The following is a 24,917-nucleotide window of genomic DNA, read 5'->3' as shown; positions in this document are numbered from 1 at the left end:
TTGTCTCAAGTGATAGTTGTATACTGTCTGGGAAAAACAAGATTACGTATGACATGGGGGAGATGTAAAATCTAATTTTCCTCAAAGCTTTGCACGCACTGTGTCTGTACTATAAAAGTCCTGGCGATAGTACGTAGCCCTTTAGTAGATCACTATCAAACAAGTCTGTGTTTCTAATTTAGTTTATCAATCATTCATATAATATATTCTCCAAGATTCCTGAGTGATATTGTGTTCACCTTGGAATATATGTCATTCTAAGTTTATGGTGAAAAACAAAAATTTAGCAAGACAAAGGGGGGTTTCATGTATTAAACTTGGTGACAGTCATGGGTGTTGGAGAAAAAGTGAAAGACAAACACAGAAAGGTTATTTTTGATAAGAAGACATGTAGTTCAATCATACCACACTATAGTCCAAATAAGGTTTGACCCGGACATAATTGCAACAGAAATAATTTTAAAGTGCATCTTACTCAGAATTTTATGCTGAGCAACATATCAAAAGTCTAGGAAAATCTAAGTGGTGGAACATGGGGAAAATGAGGTTTTTATTAATTCCAAATCTTTTTTCTTTTTTTCTTCATTCAGTAAGTACCGGTATAATAATGACACTTTTCCTTGGTATTTATTTCTCTAATCAGAAACATATTGATCATTTTGTTTTTCAGTCAGAGGAAGAGGTGGTGGTCAGACGTCGACCAGTGAACCAGGACGAAATTGCTGCATGGCATGAAGGAGTGATTGAAATGGACATCAACATTAGAAAACCACTCAGGTAAAAAAATGATGTTTGCAACCCCACCAATTTAATGTTTGAATTAGACCAATTCATATATACTCAGACAATATAACAACCTTATGATAATATGCATATCTCAGTCATTTCCCCATTTATGGCCAAACAAATCTCTTCTTATGCCAACAGTGCTCAAACTGAAGATACATAACCACAACTTCACCCAGGACTACTTTGCATTTAAAGCCTTCAAACATCGTTATAAAATGATTTCCAATCCTTTGTCAAAAAACCTGTATTGGAAAAACAATTCACAGGGATTTATTTGACCCATACTTTAACTCTGGCAATATATTAAATGTTATTTGCCAGCAGTTGAGTATAACATTTACAAATTACTACGAAGTTTGGTTTCTATGAAGGAACATGTACATGTTGTGTGCCTCATGTCTATAAGTTTGTATACATCGTGACTGTCTGGTAACTACCCCTTGCTGTCTATGAATCTGTGATTTTCAGGGACAATGAGTGCTCCATACAATAGATAATCACAGAATATGTAATGTTTTGGCATAAAATCATCATCACTAAGGGGTTTATGTTATGTATGAGCAATTAGTAACATACATGTACATGACAAATATGAGCTTCATTACACAGCAGTTTATGAAATAGCACTTTAAAAATGCCAACAAGTTCTGAAAATACAAGTACAATAAATGCAAACATTTAGCAAATTTTCCCAAGTGTGTGCTCATGGTCAACGTGAAACAACAGAAAACACGTACAAATGTAAAATGCTTTGAGAATTGTGATTCAACTAATAAAGAAGGCAAGTTAGGTTCATAAAACATCGTCAATATGATGTTTTTTTTTTTGAAAAACAATGCGGTTTGATTGTATGTTTTGCTTTCCAGCATATGGTACTAGTATAGGAGTCAATTGTTTTTATTTTGATACATACCCAGTACATGTAGTGTGTACCCCAGTTGCAATTACTGTAAAAAGACACAACACTGATGTTGGAATTTTTGTTGCCATCATTGTGTCTACCTAGAGAATCACTACATCATGCATGCTGCCAAACACAGGTTCATATGGACTCAGCACAGTAGTGAACTTCATGCCAAAAAAAAATCGTACTGTAAGACATGTCTAACCATATAGTTCGCTTCAGCATGTTCAGATTTCTTTTACAAAACAAAAATAGTCGGTGACGGTACCGTACCACACCACTGAACTGAGGCCAGCCACTAATCAGAACTAGTTTTACCACTGTTGATTATATGCACAAACTTGCCCTTCGCTACATGTACCATCATTTTAATTTGATCATTTTAATTTGATAGTTATACATGTACATGCCTGAATCATTTCTCTATTTTAATGAATTCTTCAGCTTTATAGAAAGAGGATTGTACGACGAGAGATTCCGTTTTCTAGTCGACTCTGTACTAGAGGACTTAAATGGTACAATATCTTCATATGGACAAATTGGTATGGGCAAGACGTTTACTATGGAAGGTCAGTTATTAAACATAACAATTAGTTCAACTTGTTGAATTAGAATTTAGATGATGGGATCGTCTTTGCAAATGTCAGGACCTTTCAGGAGAATATGTAAAGTCTGTATACTATGTAATGTTCCAATTCCTAGTACATAGCTTAGTTGTTGCTACTTTTTTTATTAATCAATAACTAATTGTAAAGCGGTAACTATTAATCAGAATGATTGAATAAATTTCATAAAGATATTTGATGCATTTTTTCAACAGGCTCCTAAAAGTTAATGTAAAAAAAAAAAAAGCAAAAAGTTGCATTTTGCAAATTTACCATGATCTTGAAATTGATGTGTTAAACTCCTCAAGTTTAACTTGTATTTGTCAAGATAGTTATCTCAAATATTGAGAACGAATACAAAATGCTCAAAATTATCTGAGCAATGGTAATTGTAAACTACATGTATGATATCATATTATTCAGGTGTATGGAGTGATCCAGACCTCCAAGATTTGATTCCAGATTCCTTTGACTACATATGTACACGCATATCCCGGTCAGAAAATCAACAGTATTTAGTGAGACCAGATGTTGGTGTTTATGTTATGGTGAGTATTTAGAGTAAAATAGTTGAACTTTCCAACTTGCAAACTGCACTAGCTGCAAGTGGGACATTATTGTTTGATATCAGGATCATGTTTGTTCATTGATTTTAGGGTACAGACCCAAACATCCGTTTGATGGGATTCACTGTAATATCATAAATGTATACATCTACATGTATAATTACCCATAGTTTGTTCAATATTGTTGAAAGTGTATGTTCCGAGACAGTACAAAAGTCATTACTTGCAGCAAAACATCTTTAAAAAAAACAAAACATTTCCTGTTTCAGCTAGTGTAGATTTAACTTTGCTATTATCATGGCATTCAAAGCTGTACAACCAAAGTATACGTAGCTATAAAGTCATATTTATATGTATTCTTATATTATTGTTTAAAAAAATTGAAATTGAAAAATCATAACTTTAATATTTGATGGATTTATGTGATGTTATTTGTTCTCACTGTTTTTTTCATTTATTTACAGGATCTCATCTCATTTGTTACAAAAAGTGTGACAGAAATTGAACATGTGACGAATGTTGGTAATCAGAACAGAGCTGTTGGGTAAGCAAGCTTCTTGTTATTCTCATTGAATTACAAGCAAGAACTTCAAGTCTTTGTTGTTTCACATTGTGTTGTCTAGAAAAACAATAATGAAGTAGTTTTTGTTAGCACAACTGAACTGATAAGGTTAAGTCTGTCTGTCTGTCTGTCTGTGTGTCTGTGTGTGTGTGTCTGTCTGTCTCTCTGTCTGTCTGGCTGTGTGTCTATCTTGTCTTGTTTATTGGTATTTGTTTAGCACAACTGAACTGATAATATTCAGTACTGCTATAGGCATGGCCAAGTGTCTGTTTGTCTGTGGATGTGTGTGGATATGTGTGGATATGTGTGTGTAAACAACTTAGTCAAATGCTGCTGAATCGGTTGCCATGACATTTGATGTATGCATTACTGTGGGTGTCAAGTCCAGTTGGGAATTTGTTCAAATCAAAATGATCTTACCACCGGAGTGTGATTTAGGTCAAAACTGTGATTTTTGGTGACAATTATTTACACCGCTGTGGAATTATTTCCACCACAGTGAATATTTTCCACCACGGTGGGATTATTTCAGGTTGATTTTGAGTTTCCAACATTTTCACTTGTTTTGTTAAGTTGTATATTTTCCACATTTTCTGTTTTGAACTTTGACAATAAACTAAAAAATTCATAGATGAAAATGTTGGAAATTCAAAATCAGCCAGTGGCATTAAGGTGTAAAAAATTTGTGTGGTACCGATTACCTTTAATTTTAAAATAGGTGGGGTGGGTAGATTGTTTATTTTATTATATATTTGTTTTCATGTGTGAGTGTCTAGTTCAGGTTTTCCACTGTTTTCCAAATAGTTTCTGTGTTGTTTATTTCTTCCTATCAAATGTACAGCCATTACAGATATGGAGAATAGGTTTATATTGTCTTTTTTGAAGTTGATGTCAGTTTCTGCATCCACTGTTCCTTGCGAGATTTCACAATTTTCGCAATTTTATCATTATTTTTTTTGCGAATACTTAAACAATTGTTTAGGGTTGGTGTGAAAAAACTAGGTACGGTCGGGTAACCGGAACCAAACAACTTTTTTTATTTGGCCTAACAAGCCACCATAGTTTTGTATCAAACAGGAAAGCCCAACAGTATTATGAGGTTTGCTGTATAATGTTTTTTTGTTCTGTTTTTTATGGAACAATAAATGTGGATGTTTTTCTTGGACATTATTATTGGATAAAACTTTAATGGGAGAAAATAAAGTAGTTTCTTTTATGTATACTGGTAGTGTGATAGGTCTGCAGATATTCTTGTTTATAACTTACCAAGTGTGTAACAAAGTAATTGCAATCTATCATACTTGACTTGCTGTTGTTTTGAATGACAACAGTTTCACATCCTATCCTAAATGCTTCTTCAGGCCAACTGATGATCTAATGACATGATGGTTGGTGACATCTGGAGTAGACTTGTGTTGGGTTCTCATCATCTTATGACAATTCTACTCCGTCAGGTGTCTTGTAAACCATTTGCCATTAGATCATGTTGGCCTGAAGAAGTGTCTAGGATAGGACATGAAACCCTTGCCTTTCAAAAACAACTGTACAGCAATTCAAGTATCATGATAGATTGTAATTGCTTTGTGATTAACTTCATAACTGGATGATTGAGAGCAGTCATAGACATATTATTACCAAGTTGGTTTCTCGTGATACTGCCAGTCGCTAATCAGAACTAGTTTTACCACCGTTGATTATATGCACAAACTTGCCCTAAGCTACATGTACCATCATTTTAATTTGACAATTATACATGTACATGTACGTACCTGAATCATTTCTCTATTTTAATGAATTTTTCAGTATTATACAAAGAGGATTGTACGACGAGAGATTCCGTGTTGTAGTCGACTCTGTACTAGAGGACTTTAATGTTACAATATCTTCATATGGACAAATTGGTACGGGCAAGACGTTTACTATGGAAGGTCAGTTATTAAACATTATAACAATTAGTTGTTGAATTAGATGATGGAATCGTCTTTGCTAATGTCAGGACTTTTCAGGAGAATATCAATCCATATGCTAATATTTTAACATAAACTTGTACGACAGTGGAAATTGAACTTTCAGTTAAGATATAGATGCAGAATAAAATTAGTGTTGTGACATGTTTGTACAGTGCTCATGGTAGAGTGGAGTTTCTGATGACTTCCATTATCTTGCAATGCACATTATTGAGAACTTGCAACTTGTTTACACTATCCGACAACAAAAGCATCTTATCATACACTTTTGTAATCTAGCACAGTCGTCAAACAATAATGGTTTTGACTTGTGTCTTTCCTAGTAAGTTGAATGCTTGCTGTACAGTGTACAGTAGTACGTACTTCACACAAAGCAAATACTATGTACATGTACATTTACGTAAAGTCTGTATACCTTGTAATGTTCCAAATCCTAGTACATAGCTTAGTTTTGTGAGTTGTTGCTACTGTTTTTATTAATCAGTAACTAATTGTAAAGAGATAACCCTATTAATCAGAATGATTGAATAAATTTCATAAAAGATATTTGATGCATTTTTTCAACAGACTCCTTAAAGTTAATGTAAATAAAAAACCAGCAAAAAGTTGCATTTTGCAAATTTACAGTAATCTTGAAATTGATGTGTTAAACTCCTCAAGTTTAACTTGTATTTGTCAAGATAGTTGTGTCAAATATTGAGAACGAATACAAAATGCTCAAAATTATCTGAGTAATGGTAATTGTAAACTACCTGTATGATATCATATTATTCAGGTGTATGGAGTGATCCAGACCTCCAAGATTTGATTCCAGATTCCTTTGACTACATATGTACACGCATATCCCAGTCAGAAAATCAACAGTATTTAGTGAGACCAGATGTTGGTGTTTATGTTATGGTGAGTATTTAGAGTAAAATAGTTTAACTTTCCAACTTGCAAACTGCACTAGCTGCAAGTGGGACATTATTGTTTGATATCAGGATCATGTTTGTTCATTGATTTTAGGGTATAAACCCAAACATCCGTTTGATGGTATTCATTGTAATATCATAAATGTATACATCTATAATTACCCATAGTTTGTTCAATATTGTTGAACGTGTATGTTACGAGTACAAAAGTCATTACTTGCAGCAAAACATCTTTTAAAAAAAACATTTCCTGTTTCAGCTAGTGTAGATTTAACATTGCTATTATCATGGCATTCAAAGCTGTAAAACCAAAGTATATGTAGCTATAAAGTCATATTTATATGTATTCTTATATCATTATTAAAAAAATTGAAATTGAAAAATCATAACTTTAATATTTGATGGATTTATGTGATGTTATTTGTTGTCACTGTTTTTTTCATTTATTTACAGGATCTCATCTCATTTGTTACAAAAAGTGTGACAGAAATTGAACATGTGACGAATGTTGGTAATCAGAACAGAGCTGTTGGGTAAGCAAGCTTCTTGTTATTCTCATTGAATTACAAGCAATGAACTTCAAGTCTTTGTTGTTTCACATTGTGTTGTCTAGAAAAACAAAAATGAAGTAGTTTTTGTTAGCACAACTGAACTGATAAGGTTTAGTTGTACAAGAGGCATGTTAAGTGTCTGTCTGTCTGTCTGTCTGTCTGTCTATCTGTCTGGATGTGTGTAAACAACTTAAAGTCAAATACTGCTGAACAGATAAGGTTCAGTAGTGCTATAGGCATCACTAAGTGTCTGTCTGTCTGTTTGTCTGTCTGTCTGTCTGTCTGTCTGTCTGTTCTATTTCGGTCAAAAAGTATGGTTTTTGGTAAAAAATCTTCAGCTAAAAAATATAGCTGTACAGGAGCATGCAGTCAGAGGTTTTGAGACGTTCCATCTGCATGCACACATCAAGTTGTAGATGATGGGATACATGAAAGTAGGTCAAAGGCCATCCTCAAATTTGGGGAAAAATTTTGTTCCCATAGTTACCCACATTCCACCAAATACCATATCTGCAAATGTCTTAATGCAAAATGGGAAAATGAACGACCTGTCCTACATAGTACATTATCGTACATGTTATATCATATTCCATGACATCCATATAAACTCAACAAACTCTAATTGCATTTCAAATTGTAAAACATTTTGCTGTGTCTGCAAAACATAGTTTCAACTGGAAATTGTATTTACCAGTTCTCATGCTTTTTAGCCTTCAAGTTGTTTCTGTCAGCCATTTTTATTGGCACGTTTCCATAATTTATACACCTTGATTTTGACTTTCTCACCAAGACAGTTATGAACACATTGGCGATGGCTGTGGCTTTCACAGCCATGCATGTTTCAACTATCACTTGAAAACATCTACAAATCTGTTTGGAATTACTAAACTATTGCTGGATAATTCTTTCAGGCGATCAAACTTTTTGATTTTCACGTTAATAGAAGGATTGAATCAACATCAGTCGAACGATCAACTTGTTGTGAATGCTGAAATAAACATTCGCAATACCACACTATCTATGACAATCTAGTCCAAGTTTAGAGGTCATGTCAAAAATGTGACATCTCATTGGTAATTTCCAGATTTACATTTCATATTAGTTTCATGTTAAACCCCGACATGGCCTAACTTGGAACCTTCGCATAGGTGGATTTTGGCAACGTCCTCTCCACATAGTCTATTCAAATCAATTATCGTGAAGGTCCTTTAAAAGTTGCCACTAGGACTGAACGATCAGCTTATCATGTACCCACTTCATTAATTTTCGATGACAAGATCACATGTCGTTACCTACGTAGTGGAGTGCAGTGTTGTTTATATTTGTGTATGATGAATTTCCTCATGTCTATAAGCAGCTAACCCGTCTAGAATTTGGCATTTGGTAATCTTAAAATGTAAAGTTATGTTGGGTGTTTTAAAAACAAGAGTTGGCGGTACAAGTAAATGAGGTGATGTCTACATTAAGTGTAGTGCCTTGTTTGGGCTGTAGTCTTATCATCCCAGTCACAAAAAATTGGTTGACATGTGCGTTCGTCACTTACCATCATTTATAGTTGTGATATGACCCAACAAATGGAAAGAAAGTCTCTTGAATTCAGGAACTTCTGCTTTATAGGTGTTGGTGAATAATAAAAACCATATGTTTTCGCAGCCATCAAGTGGTTGTTTTTGTCATTCATTTATTGCACATCACTCCCTGGCTTGGTGGGTTACTTGGCCATACATATATTTTATATGCATCTCTCTCCGTATATGTTGACAAAGTTCTGACTGTCATTTCTTCAAGACAAGAAAAATAGCATTGCCTCTTTTGATTCCATTTTACTTAGTAAGAATTAAAAATCCTTATAGCGATTTTGACGCATGCAAAATGAAATGAACTCTTACCCCCTCTCCCGCTAAATGAAGGAATTACGTTTGTCGCACATCAGTTTTAAAATGACATGGCCCCTAAGTAGCATCCTGAGCTGACAAATATACCATATTTAAATATTACATAACTGCCCCAATAAACACTAACTGTATGAGGGACTGTACTGATATATTGGTTAGAAGTTTGTGATTGATTAACAAAGACATGATGTTAATGACTGTATAGGTGGCTGTGGATGAATTTTAAATTCCATCTTGTGCATCACAGTACTTCTAGAGTAATGACTTTGACTATTCAGTGAGTGGATATGTAAATGGTAATGATACTGTATAGGAACTAGACTATGTGAGTGGAGGTGTAAGTGGTAACAATACTGAATAGGAACTAGACTAGTGAGTGGAGGTGTAAATGGTAACAATACTGTATAGGAACTAGACTGTGAGTGGAGGTATAATGGTAATGATACTGTATAGGAACTAGACTATGTGAGTGGAGGTGTAAATAGTAATGATACTGTATAGGAACTAGACTGAGTGGAGGTGTAAATGGTAACAATACTGTATAGGAACTAGACTGTGAGTGGATCGGTGTAAATGGTAATGATACTGTATAGGATCTAGACTATGTGAGTGGAGGTGTAAATCATAACAATACTGTATAGGGCACTTCAGTATAATTGCATGAAATGTACCAGTTGACGTGTTAACTGGTTACAGTACTTCAGGTGGAATAAAGGGATATAGGTTTGACTCCTCCATGTGCTCACTATACCAAGTCTTTGATAACTTTGACTGGGTAACACGTCACTCACACAATTTAACTTACCGATGCCATGATAAGTAAGCGATACTATCTCTTAGCTAGCTTTCTAATAAATCCTGTAAAGTGTTAGAGTCCTTAATACCCATCATTAGATATATCTTGAATGCAAATATATCAATTCAACTAGCTATCATTTCTTGTCTGTTTCTATAGATATAATGAGAAAAACATGAAGAATAAACCAAAGATTAACGAGGATCCAAAGGATGCTTTACTTCAAGAATTCCAAGATGAGATTGTAAGACCAAAATCACAGCTAGATAAGAAGGGACTCAGCAGTTGTCAGAGGAAATTAAAGAAGAGACAAAACAGGGTGACTGCAGGTATATGTATGTATGCATACTTGTGTCTGCCAGCCAGTCGGGCTGCATGTGTGTCTAAGTGTCTGTCTGTCTGTACTCAATTGTTTTTGGATTGGTGCTTTGCCACACTTTGATTTTGTGTTTGATATTTTCTTTGCTGACTTTCATTAGCATTGAAGCAAATGCACTGATGTGTTTAGTAGATATGTTAATTACCATTGATAAGGCATTTGCTTTCAAGCAAACACACTGGTGTTTTTGTGTCAGTTGTAGATGATAACAAACTACTAACTAAAAGTGTTTTCAGGGTAAAATTGAACATAAAACTGATGATCACAGAAAAATATCGCGACCACTTCATTAAAAGGTATAGTAGTGTGATACTCTTTTGATGACATTGAAGAGTACACATTGAAAATGCAGGCAGCGTGCAGTATAGCGTTAATTCCCACTCGTTCTTGTCTTCATCTTTGTAAATAGTGGAGTATTTGTCATATTGTAATTAATGGTCATCGTCTTTGTTGTTTTCACATGGATTTTGTAGAGCATTGTCCATTGTCAACTTGTAACAGGAAATGCTTCTTTGAGAGGCTGAAATGTTGTATTAGCTTTTACAAAATTGTCCTTGATTGGAAGCATTTGTCCATCTGTCTGCCCATCTTTGAGAGACTTAAAGTCAAAAACCACACAGGCAACATTATTTTGAAATTTGGTTGGGATGTTGATTTGAGTCTCCAGTCTCTTAGGATAGTGGACAAGAAAAAACATTAAACATATCTACCTAGCAGCAAAACCAACCCCATAGCAACAGCCAAATTGTTTTGTATATTGCAAATGTAACAACAGGAATGGGTACACAAATGAATAAACTTTTGCAATAAGTATGAAAATATGCCAAGTAACACAACCTCACCAACAGCAACAGTTGGATACCTGTATAACATAAAAATGATAATTAATTTCTTTAAAAGAAAGTGTACTACCCTGTGTGTCTCAGTGTTCTTTTCAATACTCAAAAGGGAAGAAAATGGATAAAATGACAACAAAGTTGGTTAGAAAGATAAAATAAACATTACAAAGTGAACAAAGCTAAAACGACAGTGATAAAAGTTATGATGTCCCCAAAATGATAAAATGGCGAAGTCTTTGTTCCAAGAAAATCACACTTGTTATTATTACTTAAAAAAAGATTTAGATTACATTCAAAGATTCAATAGTGATATCCAAATTAATGTTAAAAGGAAGCTGATTCCACAGAATTGGAGCTGCAATTGAAAATGCATGGAAACCATAATTTATATTTGTAGTGAGAAATTGTAATTATTGAAAATAGGGCAATTTTGAAGTTGATTCTCTGCTGAACAGATAGCCACTGAAGATTGAATAAAACAGGTGTGATGTATATAATTATAATGTTTGTATACTTTGTGTAGATTAAGATTTGTTCATAACAAGATGATTTCATCAGTAATTTGCAAATAAGGGCTAAAAATTTGTCTTTTGGTCAAAAACATGTGTATCTCAAAAAGTACTAATTATTTGTTTCAACATTTTGACACAAATGACCATACCCTAGCAACAACCAAATACCAGACTATATTTTGCTAAAATAACATGATCTGGTAGGCAAGTGAGGAAACATTCAAAACATTTATGTATGTAAACATCCCTAGCAACAAGACCATGTCCATAGCAACAGCCAAATGGTCACATATAATCCAATCATGACACGACAGTGGGCCCTGCAAACTTTGGGAGATCAAACAGACTTTGCTGCACTCCTGATGCTCCTATCATTCCAATGACAGATTACCTGCATTCAACAATGTATTTCTGGTAAAATTAAGTGAAAATTTCTTTGGGTAGTTGTCAAATTGCCATTGTAGATGTTATGAGAGTTGTTCATTTTTTCCATCACATGAAAAATTGTATTTTGTTAGTGAAAACACAAATAAAAATTGCAATCGCTCATCATTTGGGTTCTAAACTGTTTACTTCCTTATCTTCAAAATGGCAAGTTAGAAAAACAGGACTAAAATGCATGTGTGGAACTAGTTATAGCAGAAATTTTGGAAGCAATAACAAGCTTTTAACGTCATAATGATGAGTTACGTGAATTATGTATGGGTAAATGAACATTGAGAAATCTATATATTGGGTACTTTTGGGCACTTAAACATGTCTCCATGTATGGGTACTGGTGGTGAAAAGGTTAAATCATGTTTCCAAGTAATATAAGTAATATACCTTAACCTGTAACTAGACGTCCTATTATCAATTTTCAGCAATTTCCAAATATCATTTTTTGTCATCTTGCCTATCAATGTTGTGTCACCAGCCAGTTTATCTATTGGATATTAGGTTCTTTTCACTTTTCTTTTAGGGTACTTTTCACATTTTGAGAGCAATGGCAGAAGTTAATAGGTACAATCAAATTGGCTCAAGCATATAAACAACAAAGCTGCCTTTCTATATCTGCGTTGTCCTCCCCTGATGAAGACACAATATAATATAACCTAGATACTTTTTAATTTTAGTATTCACAAACTGCAGGGGTTTGCCATATGACAATATGTGGGGAATTCTACTCGGTTTCCAAGACCTTGGGAAAACAGCCATACATTCCGTTTTGGTAGTATGAAATAATATCATGGTCATTTCTATAATGCTCGCAAATATCTAATAGCACTTTGCGCAATGCATGCTTTCGCTGAAGGACAATTCAAAACTAGATCATCTGCATAGAACAAGTGGTTTATGACAGTGTTTACCAAGCAACATCCAGCGCATGCCAACTGAAGCTTCATATTAAGATCATTGACATATACAGCAAAAAGCTTAGGTGAAAATTAATGCTACCTTGTCGCACACCATTACTAACATTGAAGGGGTTCGACACTGTGGAAGCCCAACATACAAAAAATAAATGTTTGCTATTATACCAATAATTAGTCTTGCTGCTAGACGTTCGGGCTTTCTTTCGATGCTATAACTATAAGCGAACGAAGTTTGCATGTGAGGGCTTGCCCGAGCAGTCTAGCGAATGTCATTTTCAGACCGGACATTCCATTGAGATTACGATAAGCGGTGGGTTGGGCCATATATGCATATATATGCTTTAATATATTCAATAACCTATGACCTTGGGGAATCTCTGCATGCAAGTGTTGACAAACACATTTACGTCATTACTATGGCTTATCGGTTTATGGTAAATGTGAGTTTGATGAGTGTAGACGTTGTCATTCACACATTTCAGTTAACGCATTGGTGGTTATTTATACAAGCCCCTCCTTAAGATGAATATGCATGAAAATTTAGCTATTGTCCTCTGTTTGTGCTTGTCGCTAATACGGTTCTCTGATTGGCAGTTGTTTATATCCTGATGACATTCGCTAGACCTCGGATGTTCCATCCTCGATAGCGTTGTTCGGCTGTGTGTCGTATTTTATCGGAAGAACATCCGAGGGCTAGCTGATAGACTAACCAACAATGTGCCAGATTTAAACTGAATGTCCTTCCGTAGGGGTATCGCCTTGCTATCATGAATATAATTCAAACTCCCTGTTCAAACCACACATTGCGCCCTCACTGTACACTGAATATATAGAGGTCAATGTAAAGGTCACCAGTGTTACTACGATTTTGCGAAGTAATACACGTAGGCTAGATCGTGAACAATAGTGTTGAAGACCAACAATTTATTTTCGTAGGCTTATAGATTTCATAATATTGTTATAAATCATACTTTATTACACCTGATGAATGTGTTCAATGAAAGTGTATATTTCCCGAGATACTGCATTAATTACACGATCACATGGCTCACATCAAACAGCAGTAGCTTGATATTGGGAGAAATTGCAAAACAACAAGGTAAAATCAGAAAGTTTGACGTTAATATTACACTTCCTAAATTTTTAATCGAAAATCTATGAGATTTAAATTGAATGCCTCCTGTAAGGGATTCACCAATTATGCAAATTACCAATTAAAATGATATAAAAAAAAATATGGTAATGAATGTTTTTTTGACAAAGTCTAATTGCTGACAATAATTAATTATGCAAAGAGCTCCCTAAATCTTTAGGTGAAATCAACAGCTTTTATAGTACAAATGCACTCTGTTACATTTAACGCATGTATTAAATTGTATGGAAATTGAAGTATGCAGTCTAAAGATATTGCCTAACAACCAAAACTCAAATTATTTATTAACAGTGTAAGGTACATCAGCAAACATTATAGGATACATATAATTTGTTATGGTTAAAGTATGTACGAATGGTACTGAAATTTAAGTATGCAGTCTTAAGACATAGCCTAATTACCGAAACTCATTAATTATGCAAATTATTCTTTAACACTGTGAGGTACATCAACAAATCATAGGACAAATGTATTTTGTTATATTTAATGAATAGACTAAATTATATCGAAATCGAAGAATGTATTCTTAAGTTATAGCCTAATTACCGAAACTCATTAATTATGCAAATTATTCATTAACACTGTCAGGTATATCAACAAATTGTATCGGCCACATACAATTTGTTATGGTTAATGTATGTACTGAATGGTATTGAAATTGAAGTATGCAGTCTTAAGATATAGCCTGCTGAAAACTGTTGATATGCAATGAGTCATTAAATTTATTGGTTGTTTACCAAAACCTAATCAGATGTTCCTTTTCTCATAAGGAAGATATGTGCCAAATTTCATATCAATTGACCCGTTGAGAAAACGATGACACACACATTTCAGCCCTAATGTATCCCCTTCCTTACGGGTGGAAACAATGAGAACTATAAATGATGGAATGCCCCTATCAATCAATTTTCTAAATAATGTCCAATGATTAATCCTATCAAAAGCCTTTGTAGCATCTATGAAACACAAAAATACAGGTGTATTATGTCTCTTGTAAAAATCATAATTTCTTTGAGTACAAAAATACACATATCTGTAGAGTGATTACTTTTAAATCCAAATTGTAGATCTTTGGTTTCAATTCAAGTTACAATACATGATAAAATACACAATTCCAACAATTTCAAAATGGCCGTTACCAGTGCGTTAGGCCTATAATTACCTTCTGATGAAAGGTCCTTTGACTTGTCTTTCAGGCACTCCTGCCTCTGGCACTCTCTGATCAGTATGGGGTTATAGTATTGCTCTGGATTGGAGTCAGGCAGCGACTTTAGTTTTAGATAAAACGTAGCAAACAGGCACAAACAACTGTCGACAGTTTAACAGAATGGGAGTACCGGTATGGCTCACCAGCTTACTCACATCTGATAGCTGGTCCCTCAGCAATGTCGTTAAAGTATGAGCTGCATTAACCTGTTGTAAATAGCTTGTATTAGCGTAATCTCGCGGATATTACAGTCGAGCAGTGTCAAAAGAGTTAAATCCAAATTGTAGATCACTGGTTTCAATTCAAGTTACACGTGATAAAATACACAATTCCATAAATTTCGAAATGGCCGTTACCAATTACTGCATGCAATAGGCCTATAATTATCCACTGATGTAAGGTCCTTAGACTCGTTCACTGTGGGACAAATAACTGCATGCATAAACCTCTCTGGTAAGTATAACCATGAATGAAAAAGCTAGTAAAACACATGCTCAAAATAACAGTAAGAATAGAGCCAGCATAATTCAGGTGCTCTGAGGCGTTGCCATCATTACCACATGTTTTTCCTTTTTTCAAATTTGCTTGGTTTCACACTTTTAATCTCATTGGCAGTATAAACCACCATTGCATCATGAAAATCAACTCTGTCAAACAAGGACAAAACAAATGCTTTATCATGTAACTGGTTTTGACAGAATTAAGTAGACTCACATAATGCTTTTTCCACATCTTAGCAATATTACCATGACCACTACTACCATCCATCCTGGTTGGAGGAGTGGAATGGCCAGTTAGATTCTTATAGGTGCACAAATCATGTGGCGAAGCTTTACTTCAATTAGAGGTTCAATTGGGGTTGTACATATTGTGCTGAGTAGGTTCTGCTTGAGTTAAACCATCTGAAATTGTCAATAGAATTCACGAATTTGTATGCCATCTGGCCATAGTGCAGGATCACCAACTTTATCAGCAAAGTCCTGTGTCCTTTCAATAAGGAAGGATTTATATATGTGTCATATTTTATAGTGAGCTGTTCAAAATTTACAGAAATCTGACACCGACTTTTGATGCTATACTTAACGTCATCAGGAGTCTTTGTTGGAGCAAATCTGCTGATGAAAAGTTTAAATGGTGGGTTCAGGCAAACAACCTTAATTGAGCATTCTTCACCTAGCCTCGCTGCCCCAATAAACTAATAATGTTTATGATATTTGCTTATGATTAAGGTACACGGGGAAGAACTGCTGGCCACCCGCTGACGATTGCAGACCTTAGATCTGTAACAATTACTAACATACATTGTTGACTTCACATGCCACTCATATGGAAATTTGCCGTTTAATTTTCATGAAACTTCGAATACAGACTTAAAAATACCTAGTGAATCGATGTATGAAAAAATAATTGCTTGGTGGAAGCGATTTTCTTTACAAAAACGTCAAATTTGGTCAAGATTTTGGGAAAAAATCGGTGAAAATTTCACCGAGCGTTTCCTTAAATGTCCTTGGCATACACCCTGAACTGTGACCTAGACACATTCAAAACAACATACTCTATCGATGTTTGATATAAAATAGGTGAATTTCCAATTAATTCTTTGTAAAAACTATGAAAATGGTCCCTTTTTGAGTCCAAACGATGTCATTTTCAAGTCCTAGGTGAAATCACGTAAATCTGTAATGAGTGATCCGATTCCCGCTAACACGTAAAGTTGGGTCAAAGGATTAGTCCGAACGTGGAAAAATCTTGCCGAACGAAGCCGAAGATGATGCATTTTAATAAATATTCATGAGATGTTACGGGTGGCGCCATGATAATGGAGTGGAATGGGGAAGTAGGTCTCTGCATAACGGATCGCCCGATACGATAGTGCATGAGTTGTGACATTGCGGGAATTTTAAAACATTAGTGCAATAAATAAGATTTTTTTTGTCAGGAATGACAATTCTTGAGTATATTTTGGTAAAGGAGCAGGAACATTGGACTATCTGTTCCTCCTCTTTGACTGGCCGTGGTGGGACGTGAGCATGGACAATTTGACATGTGCAAATAAAGTTCAAAGTCCAGAACACTTCGTGCTGTGTCGGATTACGTCGGAAATAGTCAAGGCGATTCTTCCCCGTGTACCTTTAAGGCAAACTAGAAAATAATTGAGCTCTCCGATATTCATCAGCTTAGGGGTACCAGTGTTCCCCCTTGACAACTTCAGCACCACTTAGGATGCATTATACAGCACACAGGTGTATATGACCCTTAATTGATACTATTTGTACAAGACTCTGAATGAATTCCTTTTTGGAGTTGGTCGCCGAGCTTTCATGCTAGATGAGCAGTCGGGAGACACGTTACAGTTATGCCATTGAAAGTAGAAAGAATGTGATGGGTGGGGTGGGGGGTGGTAGGTGTGTATATGTGTTTGTGTGTGTGTGTGTGTGTGTGTGTGTGAGTGAGTGTGTGTGTGTGTGTGTATGTGTTCCGACAACAGTTTATGATATATAGTGTATACTTAGTTAGTTTCCCAAAGGGGACTATTTGAATGGGTCCTGTCCGTCATCCGTAATGTACCATTTGTCACTCATCCAATATCCAATTTCTTTCAATCCTAGGAACAAAGATGACTTAACTCAAAAACTGTAATAAATGACACTCCATTCAAGTGTCTGCCCCCCTGGTTTGAGGTACAACATTTCTTTTGCAACATTGACCTTTGACCTTGACCTTCAAGGTCATCTTTATTTGTTGCTAATTTCTTGAATCATGTTCACATTATAGAAGGAAATGTACACAATGATTACTTTTTAAGTGTTCATTTCTTTATTAACCAAATCATGGCCATATTTGGAGTATGTAACAAATCAATGTAATATGCTACATAACTCAGACCTCAAGGAATAGACTCATTCAAGTGTTTAACCCCTATATAATCACTTGGAAACACCTTGGGTAGGTAATTCTATGACTCAAAAAAGTTATCCATAGTGAGTCCATTCAAATATCTACTCCATGTTATCAGGATTTAACCTCTCTTTAAAGATCTTGACCCACCATGGTCAAACTCACCATGTTGAATGTTGCATCATGGGAAAAGTGATAATAAATACTAATATATTAGTATTGTAAACAATGTTGATACATTTTTTTGTAACCAGGAATGGTCAATTAATAGTTACCCTGACAATTGCGGGGGGTTAATTCTATAAGTAGCACCAGATTAGGTATTATGATAACCACAGATAACCACATAGTCCTTTGCATCTGAGCATGCTCAGTCTGGATTACAAGTTCCCTGTTGTGAAAATCAAGCTGTCGCTTGGATATTGCCTTGATGCTTCATGGTATTAAGGTGTGATCAATATTTCATACATACATACTTACTGCTTATGTGTATCAATTAATGGCGGCCATATTTGTTGTGAAAATTCACCATTTGTTTAATAATTCAAGAACAAAACAATCAGATACTGTTGTCCGCATATGCAGATCACTTTAATTGAAATCTGGAAGAGATGTTCTACAATTGAACATCACATTTCATGATCTGTACAATGATATGACAATGATAGTCATATTAATAAAAAAAAATTACTCTTAGACATTGGGAGACCTCATTTGAGAGGTTATACCCATGCTGTCTCATTACTGCTTTCCAATATGACTTTGACCTTGACCTGTTTATTCAATGTCAAATGTTAAAATAAAAAAAGTTAGAATAATGGGTATGTACACAAATGACATGCACAGGCCATTTTCATGCAAACCTGGTAAAAATGACAGCACTGGTATGGAATTCAATATATGCACAATACTTTGCTTTGTTACCTTCACAATAATGACCATTTGAGTGGCCATATTTGTTAGAGAAATAATGTTTTGCTGCTAATGCTGGAAGCTTAATGGATAGAAATCTCATTTGAATGTGTACATGTACACCCATGATGAAAATTCCGTATGGGACCTGCCACAATTTTCACATACTATAGTACAAATGTATGTACATCACTTTACATGTAGTTCATCCCAATAATGACATATTTTTCAGAAAAAAAATCAGAGCAGGAATAAGGAGAAACGTTTGGAGTATGTTGGGATGAAGGCTTGTTATATACCTAATAACAAACTAACTAACCAGGTAACTTGCTAATGAACTAACTAACTAACTAATTAACTAACTAACTTCACAAGTTTCTCACAGACACATTTCAAACATATATCTTTATTCCTTTTCTGAATTTTTAAGACAAATGATGTTACTGCCTAAATTCCTTATTGTGGAGTAGACTAAAGTATCAGACAGTTGTGCCTGGTTTGGTCAAAACTGGTCCATTCATCATTCAGAGATATACATGAATACTAGATATTTTGAATCTGACATACCTTTCAAGCTCAAGTTTAATGTTTCATTGAAAGTTCATCATGGATAACACAGTTTCAGACACTCAAATGACTATTTATTAAGCTGAAATAGTCAGCAGGGAAACATGTATTTTAATGACAAATATGTCCACCATTCGACCACTTTTGCCAAGGTTACAAAACAAAGTAATGTGCATATTTGGACAATTTGTCCTAACTTTTGTTGGAATAAGCAATCAGGTCAGACGTGTATGAGCACTTTTTTTTAGACTTAATACATAGACAGTCATCACCTTGACAAATTTTTTCTGTTAGCCAAGTATATGTGCTTGCTTTTCTTTCACTGCCAATATTTAGGACTGTGATAATGTAGTACATTTTTACATAAGATTTGACTTAACTCAAAATCTGTAATACACGAGACTCCATTCAAGTGGCTACCCCCTATTATCAGGTACAACATTTCTTTTGCAACATTGACCTTTGACCTTGACCTTCAAGGCCAATTATTAAAATCAGAGACACATCTTTATTTGTTGCTAATTTCTTGAAATCATGTTCATATTGCAGAGGGAAAATATGGACAATGATTACTTTTTAAGTGCTCATACCGTTATTAACCAAATCACAGCCAAATCAATGTAATACTACATAACATGACGGCGTCAGGCCCATAAGCCAAGCAAATGGGATTTCGCCTTACCTATCACTACAAATGTGATAATGCACCCTTACAAAACACCAAGGAGTAAATCATATCAGGCAAAGCTGAGCTTACTTTTCTATCAGTTGTTATCAGTTTTATTGACCCATTATCAGTGACATTGCAAATAGCTTTAGAGATGCAAACAATTTTTATTATACCTGATCTGCAGTCTCATCAAGTTGGGTTTGTAGCACTTGAACGTCTAATAGGGGAAAACTGTCGTGAGTCAGACCTCAATGAATAGACACATTCAAGTGTCTAACCCCATATAATCACTTGCAAACACCTTGTAAGAAAGATACCTTTGACCTTGACATTGAAATTCTAGGTCAATTATCAAAATCAAGGTATTTTTTGCATATTTTGGTTGTCACAACTTTTAATTGAATGGTGGTCATGTTCGTGATGAACAATGATAATTTTCTGCGTAACTAAAAAATTCCAGTATCTTAAGACTCCATTCATGTGTCTAGCTCTATATTGTTAGGTGTAAATAATATTTTGAGACTTTGACCTTGACTTTGACATCCAGGGTTTTCAAAGGGCCTAAACCTTCTGTCAGTTTTAAAAATCAAGCTTTTGACTCATGTTTACAAGTAATACAAAGTAGTATCCACAAGTGTTATTATTTTGGTATTCATACCACTTTCATCGAATGACAATCATATTTGTAGTAATAAAATCTTGATTAACTGGATAAACTATAAAAGTTATTGTCTCCATTGAACTGTGTACTCCTTCATAGTGAGGTGTATACTTTCTTTTCAGATATTGGCCTTTGACCTTGACATTGATCTTCAGGGTCAGTTATCACTTTACTTTCATATCTGACATCACAGATATTTAAATCTGTTTACAGACAAAGAAAAAGTGTTGTATAGATATTATAAACATTATAACTAAAGGAAATAAATTTCAACCTATAATCAGAGAGAAGTAAAGTATTTGAGTGTGTTCTATGTCTTCAAGGAAAAATGTAGTTTGCCAGTTACTTAGCTCGTTAGAGTGAGTAGGTTGTAGAATAGACAGTTATATAGATACATGTAGGTAGATAGAACCAATAGGATTAGTTATGTTGTACATGTAGTTTATTTCCATTTCAAGGCCTCAGGCTCATTTGTAAAGAGGTTACACTTCAAAATTTTAAGTCAAATCTATTAATGACACAAGGTCGGTTTAGCTGGAAGCTATATATAGCATTGTAGGTATATTTATACAGTAGATACTGGTATATAGGCATAGATAGGTTTAGATTATAGGTATGTGTAGATAGTAGGTATTGTTATATAGCCATATATAGGTTTAGTTTAATACAACAGGTGTTGGTATATAGGCATATATAAGTTTAGCTTGTAGGTATATATATATACAGTAGGTTTTGGAATATAGGCATAGATAGGTATACAGTTGATTGATGTAGGTATGTACAAATGTATAATATGATAGCTTGGTGTATGTCAGTAGGGAGTAGCGAGAGTGGATGATTGTGTTAGTGGGGTGGTTGGAGGGGTTGGGGGGGAGGTATTCTTTCTGCTTTCAATAGTGTAATCATGACATATCTCTGGGCTCTCATTCAGCATGTTAAGCTTGGCTGCACTTGCTCCAAAAATGAATTCATTTGGACTCCTTTGCAAATAGTGTCGGGGTCATTACATCTGTGTGATAGATATGCATCCTAAGTGGTTGTTGGGCTCTTGATGGCTGGTCTATTTAGCCGTGTGGAGTCCATGGAGTCATGATGGTCAAATGGTTAGAGTGGCCAGCTTGGAATCTGGAGGTTGCAGGTTCGAGCCCCATCGATGCCATTTGTTTCCGAGTGGCTATAGAAGTCCTTGGGTAAGATTTGAACCATGATTGTGCTTCAGTCAACCCAGCTGTATAATTGGGGACCTGGTAGGATAGAGGTTGCAATGCGAATGCTTTAATCCTATGCACTTATAAAGTCTGCAATGGATTGTATGCTCCCCAGGGAGTTAGGAAGTACAGAGGGCTGCTGTGCTACAATAGATCCAGGAAGCCAGGTGTAATAATTGTAATGTGCTTTGAGCACCAAGACTGGGTTGGGAAACACTATATAAGAATGAACATTATTATTAGCTTCAGTGACTTATACAATATCATCCAGGGCTCAAACTTACTACCAAACCTGAAAGACGATAGAGTTTGCAATTGTATTGCCCAATATGGTTTTTACAGTACACTGGGTGTTTTTACAACAAATCACAGGCACTGATAGGACAGACACAAATAGGCATTTGTCATTGGTATGGCAAAATGTTTGTGTGTTCAGATGTCTGTTTGTCTGTATGACTTCATTAAATATTCTAAATGGCCACCACTACAATAAAGTTTTTTTCACAAATTCTTCATTTTGTATTGGTGAACCTAAAAAATCTTCATTTTTCATGGGACTTTGTTGTTCAGTCTCATAAATTATTTCCAAATACATTATAATATGTAAATATTTGGGCATAAAATGTTGTTTTTTAGTTATAATATGAATGGTAAACATCTGATATATCTGTGTGACATGATGCAAAAAGTGTAAATACATGTATCATATTACAAGCATGCTTGAGTCCAAACTGGCCAAGTGTCATCTGGTATAACCATATATTTGTGGAATCAAAATGCAACATGGATCCTATATAATATATATATATATATATATATATATATATATATATATATATATATATATATATATATATATACACTACATGTGTATTGCTGAACCTGATTTTGATAATGAAACATCTCCAGCATACTTCTAATGGCACCAAACACCAATGGCAGCATCTGGTATAAAATAGATGGCTATTGTAATCTCAACAGTGTCATGTTGGCTATTCAAAATGATAAAGCATTTGTTTGTCCTTGGTTACTGCTTTTTGTAACTGTTTTTGACAGAATTAAGTAGACTCTCATAATGTTTTTTCCACATGTTAGTAATATTACTACTACCATCCACACAGGTTGGAAGAGTGGAATGGCCACCCATCATCGTAGTGTACACTGAATTCCAAAACTTATATGAAACCTCCAAGTGTCAAATTATTTGCCATGGCCTCAGCCCTAGTTTTACCCTCATCTCTTTTACATGATTTTTTAGCATGGGTTTTCCACAGGAGATCAAATAATTGGCCTAATTTAGGTCTGCCATTTACCACCCATACTTTGAAAGCATCCCTAGCAGCATTGTGAAAGTTACGCATAAGCTCATTCCATCCGGGAACAACATTGAAACCAGATTCATTGAACGTTGAAGATGGAATACAATTGTTGGCAGCAGATTGAGGACATGTAACGATATTCGTGTAAAATGTCTGTAACCCACGCAGGTGGTCACCATTCTTACAATTTGGATCACAACACAAAAAAGCTGGGCATTTCAAGATTGAGAAATAAATGTCCAGTTAGATTCTTATAGGTGCACAAATTATGTGGCAAAGCTTGGCTCCAATTAGAGGTTCAATTGGGGTTGCACTTATTGTGCTGAATAGGTTCAGCTTGAACTAAACCACCTGTTTCTGTATTAACCCAAAGAGGAAAATGATCAGAAGAAATAAAATCATAAAGAATGCAAACATCAGAAATGGCATTGTGTACTGCATTGGGTACTTACAATATGGTCTAACCAATATGTACTACCATGTGCTTCACTGATGTAAGTGAAATTATCAACACCCTTGTCAAGCTTTTCGACATCAGAAATATGCAAAATATTTTCATGACAAAAGATGTCAAGCTCATTGCCAAATATTGTACCCAAGTTGGAGTTGAAATCTCCAATAATAACAACATTTGCAGTTTCTACATCATCAACGATGTTTTTGATTTTTGCTAGATAAGACAAATAACTGTCATAATTGTCATTTCAACAAGTTGGAAGATAAACAGTGCACATATAATAAACAGTTTTACTGAAGACATGATGATTTCTACACCAAAGAGCCTAGTGTCAACTATATATAGATACTTTATAGTGACATTGTGTCCCAATGATTTACACCACTGATAGCAACACCACCATATGGGCACCCTACATTGAAACCAGAACTGTCGTCGATGACAGAAACTTCACAAACATTGAAGTCCCTGTGAACCCTAGAAAGTAGTGAGAGTGCCGCTTTGGTCAACCAATGTTGTTGAATATGTATGACGTCGTGTCTAAGTGTCACAAAGGGTTTTGACAGAGTCAAAGGATGATTTTATTGTGTGACAGTTGTAGGATGTAAGCCATAGTACCATGCAAATTGTCAATAGAATTTACGGATTAGTATTCCATCTGGCCATAGTGCAGGATCACAAACTTTATCAGCAAAGTCCTGCATTGTTTCAATCAGGAACGATTTATATGTGTCATATTTTGTAGTGAGCTATTCACAATTTACAGAAATCTGACATCGACTTTTGATGTAATATGTGATGTCATCCGGAGTCATTGTTGAAGCAAATCTGGTGATCAAAAATTTAAATGGCAGTTGTTTGGGCGAACAACCTTAATTGAGCATACTTCACCTTGCCTCGTTGCCCCAATTTTTATGATATTTGCATATGATTAAGGCTTAAAATAATTGAGCTCTCTGATATTCATCAGCTTAGGGGTTCCCCCTTGACAACTTTAGCACCACTTAGGATGCATTATACAGCACACAGGTGTATGTGACCCTTAATTGATACTATTTATACAAGACTCTGAATGAATTCCTTTTTGGAGTTGGACGCCGAGCTTTCATGCTAGATGAGCAGTCAGAGACACGTTACAGTTATGCCATTGAAAGTAAAGAGAATGCGGTGGGCGGGTGGGGGGTAGGGTGGGGTGGTAGGTGTGTATATGTGTTTGTGTGTGCGTGTGTGT

The 24,917-nt window shown here is 35.1% G+C and overlaps 1 protein-coding gene across 1 annotated transcript; it reads left to right on the top strand.

Moving 5' to 3' along the window:
- The first annotated feature begins 329 nt into the window (after positions 1 to 329).
- On the top strand, positions 330 to 12,278 carry LOC144447213 (kinesin-like protein KIF3B). The gene is made up of 10 exons (XM_078137116.1): positions 330 to 425; positions 671 to 777; positions 2,138 to 2,262; positions 2,722 to 2,846; positions 3,329 to 3,408; positions 5,230 to 5,354; positions 6,169 to 6,293; positions 6,761 to 6,840; positions 9,709 to 9,878; positions 12,241 to 12,278. The coding sequence occupies exons 1-10, from the start codon at positions 330 to 332 to the stop codon at positions 12,276 to 12,278; spliced, it is 1,071 nt and encodes a 356-aa protein (XP_077993242.1).
- Positions 12,279 to 24,917: the final 12,639 nt, after the last annotated feature.

The sequence above is a fragment of the Glandiceps talaboti genome, chromosome 16, assembly GCF_964340395.1.
Source record: "Glandiceps talaboti chromosome 16, keGlaTala1.1, whole genome shotgun sequence".
Classification (NCBI taxonomy): domain Eukaryota; kingdom Metazoa; phylum Hemichordata; class Enteropneusta; family Spengelidae; genus Glandiceps; species Glandiceps talaboti.
Note: the sequence above shows the minus strand (reverse complement) of the source record. Positions and strands in the feature narration are given on the sequence as shown.